This window comes from Electrophorus electricus, chromosome 12 (assembly GCF_013358815.1).
Source record: "Electrophorus electricus isolate fEleEle1 chromosome 12, fEleEle1.pri, whole genome shotgun sequence".
In the NCBI taxonomy this organism is placed as follows: Eukaryota; Metazoa; Chordata; class Actinopteri; order Gymnotiformes; family Gymnotidae; genus Electrophorus; species Electrophorus electricus.
In genome coordinates, this window is record NC_049546.1 from 13,299,486 (window position 1) to 13,320,327 (window position 20,842).

At 46.0% G+C, this 20,842-nt stretch overlaps 1 protein-coding gene across 3 annotated transcripts in view; it reads left to right on the top strand.

The window, feature by feature from the left end:
• thoc2 (THO complex 2) overlaps positions 1-20,842 on the top strand; it is a 56,208-nt gene that overhangs the window by 25,345 nt on the left and 10,021 nt on the right. Inside the window, exons 18-34 of one of the 3 annotated variants that reach the window (XM_027029027.2) lie at positions 453-533; positions 819-915; positions 1,478-1,595; positions 2,493-2,672; positions 7,504-7,668; positions 8,288-8,563; positions 8,853-8,994; positions 9,097-9,254; positions 9,624-9,752; positions 10,418-10,549; positions 11,133-11,317; positions 12,655-12,842; positions 13,817-13,919; positions 14,868-15,250; positions 16,258-16,316; positions 17,780-17,815; positions 18,072-18,893. In XM_027029027.2, coding sequence (XP_026884828.2) covers positions 453-533; positions 819-915; positions 1,478-1,595; positions 2,493-2,672; positions 7,504-7,668; positions 8,288-8,563; positions 8,853-8,994; positions 9,097-9,254; positions 9,624-9,752; positions 10,418-10,549; positions 11,133-11,317; positions 12,655-12,842; positions 13,817-13,919; positions 14,868-15,250; positions 16,258-16,316; positions 17,780-17,815; positions 18,072-18,095 — 2,456 coding nt within the window. In that variant the 3' untranslated portion in view covers positions 18,096-18,893. Of the gene's footprint in view, positions 1-452; positions 534-818; positions 916-1,477; positions 1,596-2,492; positions 2,673-7,503; positions 7,669-8,287; positions 8,564-8,852; positions 8,995-9,096; positions 9,255-9,623; positions 9,753-10,417; positions 10,550-11,132; positions 11,318-12,654; positions 12,843-13,816; positions 13,920-14,867; positions 15,251-16,257; positions 16,888-17,003; positions 17,204-17,779; positions 17,816-18,071; positions 18,894-20,842 lie in introns of those variants that run through there. The other 2 variants (XR_004776719.1, XM_035532043.1) reach the window with 2 other exon arrangements.

The following is a 20,842-nucleotide window of genomic DNA, read 5'->3' on the forward strand; positions in this document are numbered from 1 at the left end:
AGTGCACAAAGCAAGGTCCATAGGTGTGAAAGAACATGACTGGCCTGCTCAGGGTCCTGACCTTAACCTGATAGAACACCTTTGGGATGAATTAGAGCAGGGACTGCTAGCCAGGCCTTCTTGTCCAACATCAGTGTCTGACCTCACAAATGCACTTCTGGAAGAATGGTCAGAAATTTCCATAAACACACTCCTAAACCTTGTGGAAAGCCTTCCCAGAAGAAATGAAGCTGTTATAGCTGCAAAGGGTAGGCCAACATCATATTAAACCCTATGGATTAAATTTGGGATGTCACTCAATTTCATATGCATGCGAATGCAGACGAGCGAATACTTTTGGCAATATAGTGTATATCAAGCACATTTTGAATATGTAAATGACTGCTCCTGACTGCTGTGGTTTCTTTAAAGATAAGAAGCTTGTATGTTGTAGTCCTTGATCCTTTTGGTAGATTGCATTATCGAAGCTCTGGCTAACCCAGAGAAAGAGAAGATGAAGCACGATGACACCACTATATCATCTTGGCTTCAAAGTAAGTTTTTGAAAGTCCTCCCTCCATGTTATTCATCTAAAAGCGTCCAGGACAGTCTCTCTAAACTTGATTAAACTGATTTAACTGATATCACATTGAGGCACAGCCAGATGTCATTTTGAATTTGACCTTGTTTGTCATAACATTTTTGTACATCCTATATTATTTAATTTGCACAAAAATGTGTTCTTGTTAATCCTTATCCATAAATTTAATCCTCATTCATTTTGTGTGATTTCCCACCGGCCCCGTTCTTCTGCCCTTGCTAAACTTCTCTCTCCGTAGGTCTTGCCAGCCTTTGTGGAGCTGTTTTCCGGAAGTATCCCATCGAGTTGGCTGGCCTGCTGCAGTATGTGACCAACCAGCTGAAAGCAGGAAAGAGGTGCGTCTGTGCGTGTGCACGCGTGAGTGTGCGTGCGAGCGTGTGAATGCGCTTGCCTCTCTCTCCCAGGTCCCTCTGCTATTGTGTGTGCCGTGGGGGCAGGCAGCTGCCTCCTCCGCCCTGTCTCCCCTCTCAAAGGGACGATTGTGACCCGTAGGGCCTGGCTGTGCCTGTTAATGCTGAGTCCCGGCTTCTTTTTGAAAGGCTCCTCTGAAAGAGCTTGCCGTCTCCCCGATAACATGGCTGCACAAGTACAGTAGAGCAGGGGCTGGGGCAGGGTTTGTGCATGCATCTGTGCATTTCTTGCTGTCACTTGCACTGACATTTAACATGGTGCCTTAAAAGCCTTGTGTCCTCATTGCTTGCATGTGAATGTATTGCAGTTACCTTCCTGCTAATCTGATTGACCCGAGACAGGAAGGAGCAGACTGGCGATGCCCCTGTCCATGGTCACGTCACCTATAGATATTAACCACAGTGGCCTGGCGGAGTGCTTTGATGGGGCTGCTGCCACGGTACTCTCCATAAATGCTGAGGGGCCGTGTTTGTTTCTTCACTGCAGCTTTGACCTGTTGATCCTGAAGGAGGTGGTGCAGAAGATGGCAGGGATTGAGATCACAGACGAGATGACCGTGGAGCAGTTGGAGGCCATGACTGGAGGAGAGCAGCTCAAAGCAGAGGTAGAGCGGCACAGAGCAGCAGCCTCTGGAGATCACAAGACATGCACATTGTCCTGGAGAATGCTGAAGTAACCCACTGTTGAAAATACATTACTCACTTTGAGTAATTTAATGGAATACATTACAAATTCCATTTAAGGATATTTATTCTCTAATCTGTACTGTAAATTAAAGAAGTAACCTTGTCAGCACTTCTGGTTGGTCAAACACATTAAGATGTGATTATATTGTGCAAAATTCCCAACACTGCCAACCAGCTGAAGTGGTTTGTGGTCTTTCCATTAATTGTAAATTACCAGTGACACTTTGACATTAGGAGTTTTAATGTTTGTCTGTTTCTGGTTTGTTCCTCGTGTTAGTTTTACTAATTGCAGGATTCAGAGATGGCACCAGTGCTTGCTACTTGCTATTTTTTTTGAGGCCTCAGCCCTCTTTAAAGGGTACTGAAGACATCAAATTCTTGTTTTGTTTTTTTTGTTTGTTTGTTTTTTTTAAACTTCTACCAAAACAGGAACCCTACTCGTTTAAGCATGCAATGGGTCTACCCCTGTCCTAAATTATTTTAGCTTAGTAGGGGAGGCTACACTTTTCTTATTCTCTGAAGTGCAGAAACCTGTGGCATTTAAGAGCTCACTTGCAAAAATTCTTAGATCCCTGAGTGAGGCAAAGTATGAGGGTTTTTAGTAAACACCAATACAAAAACAAATTCCTCTTATATTTTGACTTATTAAATCTAATGTCTGAAGTAAAATGGTCCAGAGAGGGGATGATGCTTACCTGAATGACGCAATCTTGAAAGGCACTAAAACACAGATGCAGATAGATGGGTGATGTAACATTGCCCAGATACAATACCAACTTGTATAAACTCTTGCAATGATGTGATCTTTTTCATAGGGAGGCTACTTTGGGCAGATCAGGAACACAAAGAAGTCATCCCAGCGTTTGAAGGATGCCCTGCTGGATCACGAGCTGGCCCTGCCGCTCTGCCTGCTCATGGCTCAGCAGAGGAATGGTGTGGTCTTCTCTGAGGGAGGAGAGAAGCACCTGAAGCTAGTGGGCAAGCTCTACGATCAGGTAAGCCTGTGTGACCTAACTCAAGCTTTACACTCAGGTAAGCCTGTGTGGCCTAGCTCAGGCTTTACCCTCAGGTAAGCCTAGCTCAAGCTTATTATACATTCAGAGCACTTGCTAAGGGAGTTTATAAGAGCTTTTGGGATGTACATGTGCACGGACAAACAAGAGCGCACACACACAGTCTCCCACACACACAAGCACACACACACCGAAACGCATGGTTTGCCTTTCATGTTGCCCAGCTGCATAGCTCAATTACTCACTGGGTATGCCAACTCGGTGTTCATTTCCTCCACGTTTTCAAGGCATGCAACGATTCATAGCAGATGGTGCTAAAAACTCCACATCATCAGTTCCATTTTGTGTGGGCCTGGGGAATGATGCCGTCGCTTGAGTGTATCTGGAGGTTTTTTTTTCACACCCGTCTATGAATGTCTCAAATTAGAGCTTTTAGTGAATTCACCCTCGCGATGCGGGACTGTGGGAATAATTGCCCGTGGTGTGAATGTGCAACATAGCTTTTTCCTGACCTCGGTGGGGAAGTGGTTTAATTATTAATTTGGCTTGTTTTTCTCCTCCTGCGAAGGAAGTTGCGCACACCTCATTACAATCAGCCGAAATGTGGCAGGCCAGCCATGTCTCCACATGATGCTCCGCCAAGATTGATCGACTCATCTCAGCCATTGAATATGCATTGAATGTGATTGCATGATTTATGCATAAAGTCCCCTTTGGCACCTTGAAAAGTCTGCTTGTGCTCTTATCCAAAAAAAAGCACCGAATTAGTAGTTTGTATAGCAGGGCCTTGCATTGCTTAGGGGCTGCAAAGCAGGGTGATGCCCATTAATGTATAAAGTGATTCCTCTCAATGAAAATATGGAGCTGTGAGTTTTAGGGGTTTATTTTCAAATGAGGAGCTACATACATATTAATTTGCATCATTGGTGTGATTAGACACATCGGAGTGTAATTATGTAGGGGATAATGTTTAAGATGCTATAATGCTTTGTGTGTATTCCTTAATTTGGCTGGATGATAAATATTTATATATCCAGTATGTGAATCAGTAAAGCATTTAAGGTATGGTTGTGGTTTTTTTGTGTTTTTGTTTTTTTGTTTTTTTGATTGATCATTTTTCATCCTTCAGCTTTACATTGAGTCATAAAGTTAAGTGAGACAAATGGCTTTTCTTGAAAAGCTGCTGACAATCGTCAGTCCACTCTGTTTATCTGAGCTTCAGCCGAAATGTCATATTGGCCTTTGTGCCCACTGAAACGGGCGTAACTTTGGTCATATTGTAGAATGGCCCAAATCATGACCTTTTGCCATGAAGTATTTTCATCAAACCATCTCATTTTTTTTGTGATTAAGATTTTATTGCATTTCACAACAGGTTTGGGGAAAGTAGAGGGTGGCGAAGGTAGGATGGTGACATACAATGGTCATGGTGACATACAATGTTATCTGACCAACCAGATAATAAACATTATGTAATACAGTTGGAAACTTCAGTTCTTGTCTTAAATGTTGATTTGTTTTGCATTGTTAAGCTTAGCAGTAAAATTTTCTATATCTATATTTTGAAACCTAGATACCCAGATTTTAATATGGCAGTCCAAAGTTGTAAGGCAGGTTTTTTTTGTAGCAGTAAAACCTGCCATTAGTGTCCTTTGCTGAGTCAGAGACAACTGAAGAGTTGAGTAGTCATTTAATACACAAATGTAGCATCAGTGGAATACCAGGATCAAGTAATTTAGATTATAGATCTACTCTAGAAAGAACATTCCCAGAATGTGGGGTGTGGGGGTGGGAGGGGATGCTGTCCTCCCAGTAAAAAAAGAGAGAGACAAAATCACCTTGTAAAATTGCCATCCTACATTTGCACCCCCTTTTGACCAGTTTTGTTATACATCACATAAGGTGTCCATTATCAATAATGGATGTATAACAAAAGATTTTGTATTCTGTCTGTAAATGAGTTCTCCAATCCAAATATTAACCTTTATTTAAATGCAAACAGTAGGGGGTGATCTAACAACTTTCTTAGACAGTGCAGTACTTTGTTCAGCACATTCAGCTGCTGTAGTTCAGATTCAGACAGGAACAATATATTATTATTTAATCCTCACCACCTAAGATGAGGTAAAAAAGCCCCCTTGCTTTTTTACAAATGAATCACTGCTTAGTATATATGCATGTGTATGGTGGCTCATGTGGTCAGTTTGGTACCTTGGTAATTTGGTTTTTGTTAATTTTGTCATTTACCAGTCAATATGCTTTGGTCATAAGGATGTGACGCGCAATGACCTCACATGATCACGCAAGCACAAAACCTTGAAGTCGGTGTTTGAACTAACACTAGCCCAGTGAGTGCAAAAAGCTCTCAGCCACTTTGGGGGAGTTAAAGGTCAACTGTTGGCCTCGGTGCTCAATTGTGAAGAATCGCTGGGTAAATGAGGAAGAGGTGATGACGGGTGAATTTTCTCCTCTTTGCAGCTGTGGCTTTAGTCTGGTATAAAATGCAGCGTGGCATTGCCATGCTTGATAGGACAAGCATTGTGAGCCTCCCACAGAATAGCTTGGCAATCTGCATTTCTCAGCAGACGAAAAAATGTTCTTCTGAAGCTTCTGGGCATTGGCTGTGGTCTTGCTATCATGTATGCAATGACAGCAGTTGATTTCAATAGTATGACTAGCCAAAGATGGGAAATTCACTTTGGCAAATGAGGCTTTAAAAATATGAAGTCTTCCGCTGATTGAGGTAGGTTCATTATGCTGACATTGTTCTTCTAGCACACGTCCTGAAAACTCAATCTCCAGCTTTATCTACATCTTGGCCAGCTTGCTAGACATGTCAATGATCTCATGCTTTTTGGAGTGAACTGCCGTTTGTAGAGACGCAACTGTGGAAGGTGTCTTTTTAACTGTCTTCCATGGTGTTTTGATCTCTGTGGAACCTACCACAGTCTGGGTCATAATCAGAGGAATTTAAAAGAACGTTTCCAACTTTGTCCCAAAGGACAGTAACTGAAGGCCCTGAGTAATTCCCTTCAATATGGCAGCATCAGGGATGTGTCTCTAGGCTTTTACTTGACTGGTGGTCACTGTTTCAGCTTTCTCTTTTGCCCCTACTTGCTATGTATGGATGCCATGTCTAATTCAAATACAAAGGACTGAGTTATGTTCAGATTCTCGTAAATTTGGGGAGTGTGCTTGCAGAGATAGAAAATCTACATCTGTATTGCCTCAGAGCCGTCATGTGACTCCTCATCAAACGTCATCTTGTGTCAGGATGCTGCTGCCTACTGTGACCAATATATGACATTCATAGAAGGCTATGAATGTCATATATTGGTCACAGTAGGCAGCAGAGGGCAGGTTGTTCTGTGTTGCAGTCCTGCCAAATGTATAACTCCAACATGATCTTTTTGTAAGGATGATTTTACATCTGCAGGGCCAGCCTGCTCGCTCTTGACCAAGTAGTTTGCTCCATCATCCATACTGAAGCCACCAGAAACGATAATGGCAAACACCCAGGCTTCCCTCTGATCTTTTCATTGGCACAGCTCCACAGTCCTGAAGTGAGCGACAGAGCCATTACAATCTCCTGGGTGGGAGGGTGGAGGACGCTTGAGCTCTGTCTTTGAGTGCTGGCCAGTTCCTGAGGGGAGCCATGTCACTCGGCAGCGATTAGAGCTGTGAAAAGGTGGGCCAAAGCAATCTTGGGCTGCATTTTGATGTGCGTTTTCATGGTTGCTGCTATCTGAACGCAGCCAACCTTCCTGCATACTTAAGTATCAGAAGTAAGCGGAGCTCTGGCGAGATGCTTGCTGAAATAAGTCTTCTGCATGGGATTTGGTGGAGATTGTGGTACCTAGATAGACACATTCAAGATGGTCTTGTACTTGGCTTCCCCTACCGTGGACTTACATTTTATTGCTGGTTTGCTGTTTGAAATAGCACCACAGAGACATTCGGAAATGGCATCCACATTAGCCATTTACACAGAGAATAAAAGACAAACTGAATGGGAAGCCAATTAACTGAAGTTTATCATCATTCGTTCATCTTTGGTGTTTAGAAATTTGAAGGCCTTATTTATTTGAAGATTTGATGTGGTCCTATTTTAAGACTTGTTCACAGCTCAGTATGCAATTTCCATTTTCTTCTACATAATAACCATTAAGACAGATTAAATCCATCAATGCATTGGTCAAATTTAATTTGGTTCAGTTAGGTCAGGTTTAACCAAAAATAAACCAGTAGTCCATTGTATTGTTTCAAACGCATTTTGAGTGACAGTGCTTGGCTTCCTATTAAACAAAGAAAAACACAGGGTAGAGGATTTTAATGAGTTACACCTTGTTCCACTCATAATGTAAGAGTTAGAGGCAAGTCCCTATCTCAAATTCCCTGTGCTGCCATGCATCGTCTGTGGCCCTGCTTTGGCCTTGACCTGGTCAGCAGTGGTGACAGTGGTAAGGAATAGTAAACACTTCAGTAATGGTAGACCCAGGGCTCATCCATTGCATGACTGCATTCTGCTCTGTACTCAGCAGCGAGGCTTGAGGATCATTTCCCCAGGTTGCCCTCTCCTGCTAAATTGCTTTACTGCACATTACATCGATTTCCTAGGGGGGTGGGGGGCTCCCAGTGATGAATGGCTTTAATAAAGCAAGGTGCAGTCCCCCCCCCCCCCCCCCCCCCCAAATAAATGAGCAACCCGAGGATTTATTAAGAGCATCTGCATTTAAGTGGGGAAACAAGCAGCAAACAGAAGGGACAGCCTCGATTGCTGATGAATGGTCCAACTTTGTGTCCCTCCACACAGTGTCATGACACCTTGGTGCAGTTCGGTGGCTTCTTGGCATCCAACCTCAGCACGGAGGACTACATCAAGCGGGTGCCTTCTGTGGACGTACTCTGTAATCAGTTCCACACGCCGCACGACGCTGCCTTCTTCCTGTCCCGCCCTATGTATGCACACCAGATTCTGGTGAGTCTCTGTCCATGGGCGTTTTAATAGTCTAACTTGGACACTGTCATTCTGAACTTTAATTACACGTTCCCTGAAACATGAAAATGTCACGTTTATCCATGTTTTTGCACCCTTAGCTTTCTCCTTATATTTTTGAGTTAACAAGAAACATGAGTGGTGTGAGGCTACAATGTAAATTTAAGAGTGTAAGGAAACAACTACCATAAGCTCGCAAACAACTCCCACCCTTTCCACCACAGCCCCTTCTCCTTCCCTCTCCCTAACAAGATTTCCCTCCCTCTGCGCGGCATGCGGCTTTCCCTTTATCCACTTTGCAGCATATTGTCACAACATACTTCCTTATCATTCTCAATGCATGTTATTCCCCCATAAATGTGCTGCAGATTTAAACACCCTCTCCCTCCCCAGTCTTTGGCTGTGCAGTACGGAGTTGTTTAGCTCCACGAAATATTGCAGCTCGTGCTATGTTGAGCTCATACTGTGGCTGTCGGTGACCTCCCGTTATGCTCCCCTGACACAGCCAACTGTAGTCATAACCTGAGGCTCATTCTCTCCTGACTCATGCTAATGTGCTAATACATGCATCCCTGCCCCACCTCTCTCCCCCTCCTCCCAGTCCAAGTACGACGAGCTGAAAAAGGCTGAGAAAGGCAACCGACAGCAGCAGAAGGTCCACAAGTACATTGCTGCATGCGAGCAGGTGATGGCGCCTGTGCACGAGGCCGTTGTCTCCCTGCACCTGCCCAAGGTTTGGGATGATTTGCGGCCGCAGTTTTACGCCACATTCTGGTCGCTGACCATGTACGACCTGGCTGTGCCGCACTCTGCCTACGACCGAGAGGTCAACAAGCTCAAGATGCAGATCAAGGCCATCGACGAGAACACAGAGATGGTGAGGAAGGCATTGCCTGTTTTAAGTGTCCTAGATGTGCAGATTCATAGCATAAAAAAAATACAAACAACCCTAGTATGACATGATCCACCCAAATCCTAATAAAATATCTGTAGATGGTGCAGTGGTTTACACAGGTGTTAGCTTGGTGTAAACCTTCATAGGGAAAACACATGGATTAGAGTTATAATGCATTGTGCTGAGCTTGAAATTCCTAAAAAGCAAATTGGCTGTTTTGGGAATGAACTGCTTTTAATGAGCTGAGAATGTTGATTTTGCTCCTGTGCAGCCACTGAACAAAAAGAAGAAGGAGAAGGAGCGGTGCACAGCTCTGCAGGACAAACTGCTGGAGGAAGAGAAGAAGCAGCTGGAGCATGTGCAGAGGGTGCTGCACCGTCTCAAGCTAGAGAAGGACAACTGGTTGCTTGCCAGTGAGTACTGGCCTCTATCTTTTGTGTGTCTAGATATTGTCGAATGTTCTTCCCCATGTCCCCTTCCCTCCCCCCCCTCATTCCCTCTCGTTGTTATCTCAGAATCAACCAAGAACGAGACCATCACCAAATTTCTGCAGCTCTGCCTCTTCCCACGCTGCGTCTTCTCAGCCATCGATGCTGTCTACTGCGCCCGCTTTGTCGAGCTTGTGCACCAGCAGAAGACACCCAACTTCTGCACCCTGCTCTGCTACGACCGGGTGAGTGGCCCCCTTCCCCACTTACCCTTTCTCAATCTGTTGGAGCAAGGAACTGCTACAAGTAATTAAGAGCTGTTTGAGCAGCATTGGTAAGAGCTCTAGCTGTAGCCAGCAGGCTTACACAGGCGGCTTTGCCTTTCTCCACTTGTTTGTGATCTCCTGCTGGGTCTGATTGTGCGAAGTGTTTGATTATGTGTATTAAAGCAGTGCCGTGTAAAAGGCTGTTTATCGTGATGCTGGCAATGATCTCTCTCACAGGGTGTTCACAGTGATCTTTCGTCTGTCATTTTGTCTGTCTTCTGTCTGTGTGTCTGCCTGTCTCTCCCCTCTCTCTCTCTCTCTCTCTCTCTCTCTCTCTCTCTCTCTCAGGTGTTCTCAGACATAATCTACACAGTGGCAAGCTGTACAGAGAACGAGTCTCGTCGCTATGGCCGATTCCTGTGCTGCATGCTGGAGACAGTGACACGATGGCACAGCGATAAAGCCATCTATGAGAAGGTACATCACTCAGATCTCGTGGAGTGTTTCATAATGTCATGAGTCAATTGTTCAGACATTAACCTGGCAGTTACTTGAACCTATAATATGATTTTAAGATTTATATTCTACCCCAAACCCATGATGATTTATAAACAAAGTTTATTTAAAATTTGACATGCATGCATGAGATAAAAATTGGCATATGCTTCTTTTTGATTGTGCTGATACAGAGCTGATCTAATTTTGATATGAACAACACAGACCCACAGAACAATTTTCAGGTTACTTTATTGGTTTTTGTGCTGTCTGAGATTAAAGGCAGCTTAACGAATAAGCTCAGTTTAAAGAACAGCTCAAGTGTCCATGTACTTCAAAAATCATTTACCTTTAATGATATGTAATATTATGAAACTGCAATTATCTGTTCTTCTTTCCACCCTTCGTGCGTTAAAATGCATCATGCAATTTTGCAATACGATAATATTGCATTGGAGTGTATACAGTTGACCCAGCACAATCCAATAAAATGGTTTTTAGCATTTTATTTTTGATGGTGTCTAGGAGAATAATTATATCCCATCAAATGCCCTCACCACAGAATTAAGTAAAAACAGCAAGTTTCTCTTTATCTAACTTGTTATAGTTAAAATGACTTGTCTCTGTTGTTGTACTTACCTTTTTAGGAGTGTGGCAATTACCCTGGGTTCCTTACTATTTTCCGAGCCAGTGGCTTCGATGGAGGAAACAAGGCTGATCAGCTAGACTACGAGAACTTCAGACACGTTGTTCACAAATGGCATTATAAGCTTACTAAAGTTAGTGTGTTTTCTTTATTTTCCAGGAACATGGATGGAAGAGCTGTTCTTTTGCTCTTTGTGCTTGAATGTTAATGGAAGTATTCAATGGAGCTGCTTTGTTGCATGTCTTAGTTTCTGATTAACCCAGGGTACCATATGCAAATGTATGCAGACATGTTGATCAGTAATCAACTTTAATGAGTCAAGCCATTATGGATTTGGTGATCTTTGTTTACTCTTTCATGCAAGCATGGAACTTGTACAGTTAAGAGAGAATGTATAATGTATTAAGTATTAATATTAATTAGAATCAGGATTTCACACCAAAGAATTTCTTCGAAATGTGCCACTTTTCTGGAAATGTGATGTTCGATATTTGTGCTCTGCTCCAGCTCCTAACACAGCTAAACCAAGGTGTTAAGAGCTCTAAAAACTTGTTATTGTTGTGCGGGGTGCTGTTTGATCCAGCAGAAATGTGGACTGTTTAGGTATGCGTGAGGAGTAGGTTGAGACATGGTGACATAGACAGCACAAGCTCTAAGCTCCCTTTTCATAGGCCATGTTCTTCTCTTCTGTGTTTGTTGCTGTCCCGGTCATGCAGGCCTCCGTGCATTGCCTGGAGACCGGCGAGTACACGCACATTCGCAACATCCTGATCGTGCTGACCAAGATCCTGCCCTACTACCCCAAGGTGTTGAACCTGGGCCAGGCGCTGGAGTGCCGTGTGCACAAGATCTGCCAGGAAGAGAAGGAGAAGAGGCCCGACCTCTATGCGTTAGCCATGGGGTAACTGAGCGGAGAGCCATGCGCTGCTACGCCCTGCCCTCTGATGGGGCCTTTAACGTTTTGGGGTGTTGGTTTGTGGGCTGGGGGTCCAACGCTCACCTTTCAGGGCTCTGGCTGGTGGCAAGCAGGGTGAGAATCCCAACTGGGGTTGGCACGATTTGCACGGTTAAGCCTGTGAACCATGTTTATCGCCGTTAGTGCTCACATTGGAATGGAATGCTAAAGAGTGGAGCATGAGAGTTGTGATTGTGAAGGGGGTCCGCCCACCAACTGTCTGGGAGTCCCTGCCCGCCCACCCGCTGTCGAGGAGTCTCTGCATGCCTGGCCCTGCCATGCAAGCAGAGATTTATCCTTGTGCACTTCTTCAGCGGCACTGGCATATGCTCTTGTGTGCTGCTGATGAAATCTACCCTGCTTGAGCCATTAATCAGAGCTAGTCAAGTCAACCCAGAGTGGCTGATAATCTCCGCTAAGAAGCATGTCACACTGAGGTGCCTGTACGGGTGTGGGGAGGCATAACTATCACCATCTGCACCCCCTCAGAAAAACCAGGAACTACAGCAGCCTGAGCAAGTGATGACAGTGGCAGGAGGGAAAGCCTCTGTATAGGAGCTTAATGAGCGCCATTAATTCAGTGGTTGGACTCATCGATCTTATCTATTATCAATCATAATGAGCTTTCCTAGTCTTGCTAGAGCTTGGCGCAGACGGCAGCCAGTTGTGGCCCCAGTGATTCCACAGGCCGTCCACCTCTCTTATTCCCACTAATGACAGGCTTCGTTTTCGAACTACTCGCGGGTGTTAATATTTAGTAATTGTAAGAGAAGTTGAAATTGCCATTTGCTGAATGCTGTTTGTTCATGGCAGTGAAGGTTAATGAGGACGTGACTTTTAAGTTTGGTTAACCTTACTCCCTCCCCCCAGCCGTGCAATATATTCTGCTACAGGTCCAAATAAATTTTTCAGGCTGACGTAAGATAATTATATTCAGGAATGTTATGAAACTTGTCCGTGCCACCTGTGGGATTTTTCACCATAAGCCAGCCAGCCAGATGGATGGGTGACTTGATCTTTGCCCTTTTGTAGTTGTGTATGGAATCAACAAGAAATTCGTTTTGAGTTGGGGGAACTCAAACCAGTTGTAATGTCCAGCCAAATACCTAAATGTTTTCAGATATTTTGGTGTTAACAAGCTTTCATAGTCCTTATTCTGTTGAGACCCCCGCCCCTAGCGGTTTACATGTTGACTCTGTTGGTGCACCTAGCATTGTAGTAGTTAGCGTTTAGCTTTGCTGTGCCGTGTGTGCTGTGTTCTTAACCACATGTGTGGCTTGCAGCTACTCTGGCCAGTTGAAAAGCAGGAAAGTGCATATGGTTCCCGAGAACGAGTTCCACCACAAGGAGCCGGTGAGCAGTACCAACCCCGGTGGCCTGCAGAACGGCCCTGGCAACTCCGGCAAGCCAGCCACCTCTGCCCCCGCTGCATCCACCGTCAAGAGCGAGGACGGCGCCGCCGAGGACACGGGTGAGCACAGTGCCCCCATGTGGAGAGGGTCCGAGGGACGCTGCGGTCCATACTCTGGGCTGCGCAGGGATGGGGTATTTGCGCTTGGAGCTTGGTGCCTAGCATAAGGAGTGTGATGAGGTCCTTAAGTGTACAGTAAACAATGTGCAGTATGAATCCAGGCTTTGCCATGCAGCAACCTGCGTCCAGGCTCAAGGGTGAGCTTTGTTGTACACATACCAGGGAGGTAATGTGGGTTTTCCCTACTGGAAAAAGCCACTCTTTGCTGTAATGTACAGTCTTAAGCTCTCCCTTAAGAGCTATTTAATTTTAATGTACATTAACAATTACAATAAAACTTACTCTGCTTTTTAACAGTGGCCAAAAGTCACAATTATCAATTAATGTTTTTGTGAGGGAGCGAAAAAAGTGGTGCAGGATCAGATTAATTGTGGGTCAGTAGTCCTCTTCTACTTTTTAAAGTTTCTTTTTAGTTTTTTTTCCCCCTTGGTTGTGGTTGGCTTGCTCTTCATGATTGCTCCTCCTCACGTGAAATCATTACCACATCTCTAAGGATTTGCCCTGTATGCTTAAATAGTTCACATTTCTGAAGCACCATCTCCGTTTCCTTCGGCTTTGATGAGCTTTCAATGGTTTCTGAAGCATGTCCCCAGTTTCGCTGTGTACATAATGCCCACACAAACTGTTTTTTAATAAGCCCATTCCATAAAGGTATCATCATTTCAGAGCTATTGTTGTCACTTGCTCAGCTGGCTGTATGAGTTTGGTCCAACCCACCCACTTGGCGTTATTACCAAACAGTTCTATTGCAGAATCCCAGAATCCATTTTTTTTCTTTTCTGTTTTTAAATACTGTGACCAAGGCTTTAGGAGCCATAGCTCCATTCGGAAGCAACATTCCTGGGCCGTTAATTGACCTGACTTCCATGCAATGTAACATGTCTAACAGTTTTATGTACGTTTGCTATTTACAGACAAATCGAAGGACAAATCACAGGTGGCACAGAAAACTGCCAGCAAAACCCCAACCATGGTGAACAAAGCAAGCAGCAGCAATGGCAGCAGCACGCCTAACAGGTACACCTAAAGCCTTGTCTTCACACACACACACACACACACCCAAATACACACACACATGCACTGAGCCAGTACAACCCAAGGCGGAGCACTGCAGAATGATGTACTGCTCTCATCTCTTGGATAATATTATTAAAAGTTTAGGCCCTGGGGTGAGGAAGTTTAGCACTAGCTTATTATTTCAAGCTACTCGCAAAATAAATCAGTCTTTTATCAAAGTCTACCTTCCCTATGAACTGTGTAATCAAATTGAACACTGTTCCAGGCAAGAATCCTCTTACTATTCTATTAAATTGAGCTATTGCTGAAAGAACTGTCTTGAAAGGAACCATCTCAGTAGGACATGGCTGTTACAACATACAGACAATTGTGAAAGGTCCATCAAATCGGTTGTATAAAACATAATTTTGAAAGATGACTTCAAAAGGAATTGTGGTGGGTTGGCAAGAAAGGCGTCCATTAAGCTCCTTTCAGGAACAGTGTGAATTTAATGAGTTTGTAATGGTTGCTATGGGCTTCGGCATGTTTGCTGAGGTCATGGAAGGTGGCATGGTGAGCAGCTACAGCAGAGTGCATTTGTGGTTCACCTCAGTGGGGACAAGCGAGAGGTTGGTCTGATTCCTCGCACTTGCAGTTGTAGTTCAGAGCTCTATATATATTTATTGAGTCACAATTTGTTTCAAATTGCATCAAAAGCAGATAGCTCTTGTCTACCGAATCATGACAGGCTGCATATAACAAGTGTTGAGATGTTTGAGATGTTCAATTCACCTTATGGGCAATTTATGTAAGATTGTGGAGAATTGCTTCCATGGTCATGACCCTCGTAATTCAAAACAAGCCTCCTTTAGCAAGTGTCGACGAATCATTGTTTGGCTCTAGTTAAGTCATCAGCAAACAGCAGCCTAAAACGTAGCCCTCAAAGAGCCTGCACTGTCTTTCTTACAGCACAAAAGGGAGCCGAGAGAAGGAGGACAAAGAGAAGAGTGGGAAGGAGAAGAAGGAGAAAAAGGAGAAGAACCCGGCGAGCACTCCAGAGACCAAGGCAGGAGGGAAGGAGAAGCAGCAGAAGGAGGACAGGGCTGGCAAAGATGAGAAGGCCGCCGACGGCAAAGAGAAGACGCCCAAGGGTGACAAAGAAAAGAGGAAGGACGACAAGAAGGACGAGAAGGGCAAGGGCGATGGGAAGGGTGCCGACAAAGAGCCATCCAAGGAGCGAGACGTGGCCAAGGAGGGCAAGCTCAAGGAAAGTGGCAAGGGAGAGAAGAATGCCGCAGCCACCTCCCTCAAATCCCCAGTTCCCAGATCAGAAGGAGCAGAGTCTGAGCGGGGTAAGGCAATGGGCTCGAGTATGGAGTTGACGCTTGCATCATTATAGCTCTCTGAGGTGGAAACCTAAAGCTTGAGAGCAGATTTCCTGATAATGTATTAGGTAGACACAGTTGGCTTGAGCTGGGCAGTGACTGTTGTACTGCCCGTTCAGTAGACTGGACAAAAAAGAAAACCACAAAAACGGAGATCTGCCTAATTTGGTCATGGAGTTTGGGACAGCATGATAGATGCAGTCTCAAAGACCAAGAAGGATAAGGACATTATTGAGGCAATTAATCCAAGAAGGTTTCTCCTTAAAAGAAAAGGAAAAAGAAAACCATTTAATTAAATGCAAACATTTCCAAATTTACTGACAGAAGACCATTTCTTTTGTTAGTAATAAGTGATAATCTAAGGTATATGGGATAATGCATACCAAAGCTGCTGATCTATCTCCCTCTAGAAGTAAGTCCTGTTCTTCAGAACATGATTATGGAGTGGAGTGTTTTAGATAAGTTGAGTCTAAGCAAAATTTAACATTGATCTCCAGTATCAGGAGTAGACAGACATTGAAGCATCAGGTTGTGGGTCAGGAAGGAAAATGACAGAAGCGAGCATCAGGAGAAAAGTCAGGAGTGTAACTCGTATATGGATTCTTTCTCAACATTTGATTGTGGAGTTTAAAATGTAAGTCCTGATACCCAAACTAACATTACTGAGCACAGTTCTGTGGCTTATCTTCAAAGGCTTGTTTAATTGAATAATGCCTGGGATTTTGGATGAGTAAGTCACCCATTCATATTTTGCACCACAGTCTAATAAACTGCATCTAAGCCCCAGTAATGAATGGAAAACAAAAGGTCACCAGCAAAAATAAATTCAATTAAATTTTTTGGTGATAACCTTTCTCTTAGACTCATTAGTCACAAAGTGTCATGTAATGCCTAACCAATTTTGTAGGCCTTGTGAAATCCTTCACAGTTTTAGCCGGATTTTGAAAGGCTGTGTTTGTTTCTTCAACTTCCAGAACAAAAAAGACGAAAGCTCGACACCCACTCTCCACCATCGCACTCCTCTGCGGTTAAGGTTAGTATGGCCTGAGGAGGGCAGTGCCCTTGTTTCCTCTTGTCCCTTCCCCCACGTCGGAGAGCCAATGTTTTATCCACACCATCCTCGTCTCTCCCCCCTCCCACGAGAGCATTCAAAGGAGGTCTCTGGAACCCATCCTTCATTGGAGCAGCAGGGGGGAGAAGTTACGCATTGTATATGGACTATTTTTTTTTTTTTTTGGAGAGAATATTTTTAATACGTATCCATTTTTTTACGATGGAATACTGTGGACTTGCCAAAAAACCCACAAATTTCACCTTTTTTGCCCCTTCTTTTTTTGGCTTTTTTGTATGTGCTGGAAAGAAAATCATCTGAAGTGCCTCTGAAAATATTTTTATCATATAAAGTGTTTTTGTAAACATAGGTATTATATTTTTCTAAATCACCGTATTGTTATTTTTCAATTTTTTGACCGGTGTCTGCTTCATCTATAGCATATTATCTATCAAGAAAGAATAAAAGTAAATAAATGAATCCAGGAATTTTTTCCCTCCTCCTTAAATGCCAAGATGAGAATGCATGGAAGAGATCCTGCATATTACATCAAGTAAGATCACCCCGTTGTCCGTGCTTCCTGAAGGGGGTGGAGTGTTCTGCTGCCGTTTTGGATCCTCCTGTCAAGAGCAATCTCCTCTTTACCACCACCTTTTTTTTCTTTCCCAGCATTCACATATGAGTGAATTCCCGCCCCGCCCCTTTTGTTTTTTGTTTGTATTTTTTGTTTAGTTTTTTTGGGCGGGCTTTTGGAGGTTTTTTGTGGTGAGCGTCTGCACCCAGCGGCGGCAAAGCGGTCCAGCGAGCCCTGCCTCTGCTCCTGCAGCCCTTCTGTTCCTCCCGTGAAGGCAGACGGGCCTTCCAGCTAACCGGGGAGCATTCCTCAACGCACCACCAGCAGCCACCATGTAGAGAGGGGAAACTGCCTGCGAGGAAACCAAAACGAAACCAAAACAAAAGCCTTTCCAGAGGGAGCTGCTTACCTCCAACCAGGGAGCTTGTAATTCTATATGCACCCTAACCTCCGAGACCTTACATCACCAAGTTTACACTTAGGACATCTATACATTCAGCCCTGATGTAGCAGTGCTCCACCATGTTAGAATGCTAGCTGAAGTTAGTTTGTTTTTATTATCTCCAGCACTCACACAGTGAATTGGTAGAATCTAATCATCATTTAGACCAAAGCACCTGGCTCATCTGCAGGCTTTAATGGTCAGGACAGCAGAGTTCTCCAGGCACGTCCAGACGCTGACGCTCCTGCTTAGGCCAGTTTTTAGGCTCTGTGGTCCGCTTTCTTCATCCACTAACCATGTCAAAGTTCTAGTCTTTCAAGGTGTTTAAGGGGACGTATTGAATGCCGGCTGGCCTCCCCTCCCCCAACCCTTTCTCCTGCTGTGTGCCAACCTCTTCAGCTCATCTGTCATCTCCGTTCATTCCTACAGGACGGTCTCAACGACTTTAAGGAATCGACCTCCAAGGTTTGAACTATTTCAATGTCTCGACATCTCTGATATGCGTTTGCTTTTTTTAAGAAATGGTATCAGGCTTGCAGGAATTAGTGCTTTGCATTTGATGACTTGCTAGTTAAGTTGTTAAATAGCTGTTATTACTTGGTGGATTAGCATTCAGGAGGTTCTGGTCTCTCCAGTTCTGGAGATTACTAATAGTACCACTGATGCATTTTGTCAACGCTTTCAGATGTCAGTGGTTTTGATTCTGGTTTCATGATTGCAGGTTTTGCCCCCTTTTACCATTTAGATGAAAACGAACGTCTCGGGTGATGGTCATATGCAGGTTTGCTCAGTAGGCCTATAAACTACAGGCTTGTGCTGTCCCCGTATTGTATTACCAGCTTGACACTCAGAGCTGCTTTGTGTACCTGATGTGGAGCAGTGGTTTTCACTCATTTGTTCTTTTTTTCTGAGGCACACCAACGTGTTTGAACTGGTTTAGCTTTTCTGAATATTATTTTCTCTTTAAAACAAAGCTACTAAGCACAGAGATGAAGTTGCTGTAAGCTAGGAGTTCAGGCTTATGGTGTACATTTAGTACGATATAATCTGTTTCCATGTGTTAACAAGGTTCTGCTCAATTTACATTTTGTAAAACGACAAAGCCCTTCATTAACCCAAAATTTGCGTCTCACCAGAAAGAAATTGTCTTGTCATTCCATTTCTTCACACACAGACTGCATTTTCCCGAGCCTTCTCCTTGCTTCTCAGCCCGTGATTGGACTCTGGATCCTCGCTCACTCTGCTTTTCCATACCAGACTCGTTTTGAACAGCTCCTGTCAGCTAGTGCAGAGATAAAACAGTTTTGCTGTTATGGTCACTGAAGGCAATGGCAGGATATTTGAAAATATGCTGATGGCATCTCTCACGAAAGCAATCCAGCTGAATTTTGAGTAGGCTGCTCTTCCTTCCCTCTCTCTCAGGGACAGTTTTCAAGGTATTCCCAGATATTACTGTGATTTGATGTTATTAAATAAACATCTGATGTGTTGTGGGCTAGCATTATTTGGGGAGATATTGTACATTCCATGTCACGTGTGTGGGTATGAGGGGTAGGTGTGAGGGGTGTGTGTGGGTGTGGGTGGGTGTGAGGGGTGTGGGTGTGTGAGGGGTGTGTGGGTGAGGGGGGTGGGTGAGGGGTGTGGGTGAGGGGGGGGTGTGTGTGGGTGAGGGGGGGTGGGTGAGGGGGGTGTGTGGGTGTGGGTGAGGGGGGGTGGGTGTGGGTGAGGGGGGGTGGGTGTGGGTGAGGGGGGTGGGTGTGGGTGAGGGGGGGTGTGGGTGGGTGAGGGGGGGGGTGCGTGGGTGGGGGGGTGTGGGTGAGGGGGTGTGTGGGTGGGGGGGGGTGTGTGGGTGAGGGGGTGTGTGGGTGAGGGGGGGTGTGGGTGAGGGGGGGTGTGGGTGAGGGGGGGTGTGTGTGTGTGGGTGAGGGTGTGTGTGTGTGTGGGTGAGGGTGTGTGTGTGTGTGTGTGTGTGGGTGAGGGTGTGTGTGTGTGGGTGAGGGTGTGTGTGTGTGTGTGTGGGTGAGGAGGGGGGTGTGGGTGAGGGGGTGTGTGGGTGAGGGGGTGGGTGTGGGTGAGGGGGGGTGTGTGTGTGTGTGGGTGAGGGGGGGTGTGTGGGTGAGGGTGTGTGTGGGTGAGGGGGTGTGTGTGTGTGTGGGTGAGGGGGGTGTGTGTGTGGGTGAGGGGTGTGTGTGTGTGGGTGAGGGGTGTGTGTGTGTGGGTGGGTGAGGGGGGTGTGGGTGAGGGGTGTGTGTGTGTGTGGGTGAGGGGGGTGTGTGGGTGTGGGTGAGGGGGGGTGGGTGTGGGTGAGGGGGGGTGTGGGTGGGTGAGGGGGGGGGTGCGTGGGTGGGGGGTGTGGGTGAGGGGGTGTGTGGGTGGGGGGGGGGTGTGTGTGTGGGTGAGGGGGTGTGTGGGTGAGGGTGTGTGTGGGTGAGGGTGTGTGTGTGTGTGTGTGTGGGTGAGGGTGTGTGTGTGTGGGTGAGGGTGTGTGTGTGTGTGTGTGGGTGAGGAGGGGGGTGTGGGTGAGGGGGTGTGTGGGTGAGGGGGTGGGTGAGGGGGGGTGTGTGTGTGTGTGGGTGAGGGGGGGTGTGTGGGTGAGGGTGTGTGTGGGTGTGGGTGAGGGGGTGTGTGTGGGTGTGGGTGAGGGGGTGTGTGTGTGTGTGGGTGAGGGGGGTGTGTGTGTGGGTGAGGGGGGTGTGTGTGTGGGTGAGGGGTGTGTGTGTGTGGGTGGGTGAGGGGGGTGTGGGTGAGGGGTGTGTGTGTGTGTGGGTGAGGGGGGTGTGTGTGTGTGGGTGAAGGGTGTGTGGGTGAGGGGTGCGGGTGTGTGGGTGAGGGGTGTGTGTGTGTGTGGGTGAGGGGTGTGTGTGTGTGTGGGTGAGGGGTGTGTGTGTGTGTGGGTGAGGGGTGTGTGTGGTGTGAGTGTGTGTGTGAGGAGTGTGTGTGTGAGGAGTGTGTGTGTGAGGAGTGTGTGTGTGTGGAGTGTGTGTGTGTGTGTGTGGAGTGTGTGTGTGTGTGTGAGGGGTGTGTGTGTGAGGGGTGTATGTGAGGGGTGTATGAGTGTGAGGGGTGTATGAGTGTGAGGGGTGTATGAGTGTGAGGGGTGTATGAGTGTGAGGGGTGTGTGAGTGTGAGGGGTGTGTGAGTGGGTGTGGGTGTGAGTGGGTGTGGGTGTGGGTGTGAGTGGGTGTGAGTGGGTGTGTGTGTGTGTGTGAGGGGTGTGTGTGTGTGAGGGGTGTGTGTGTGAGGGGTGTGTGTGTGTGAGGGGTGTGTGTGTGTGAGGGGTGTGGGGGGTGTGTGTGAGGGGTGTGGGGGGTGTGTGTGAGGGGTGTGGGGGGTGTGTGTGAGGGGTGTGTGTGTGTGTGAGGGGTGGGTGAGGTGGGTGGGTGAGGGGTGTGTGTGTGTGTGGGTGAGGGGTGTGTGTGTGTGTGTGTGAGGGGTGTGTGTGTGTGTGTGAGGGGTGTGTGTGTGTGTGTGTGTGTGAGGGGTGTGTGTGTG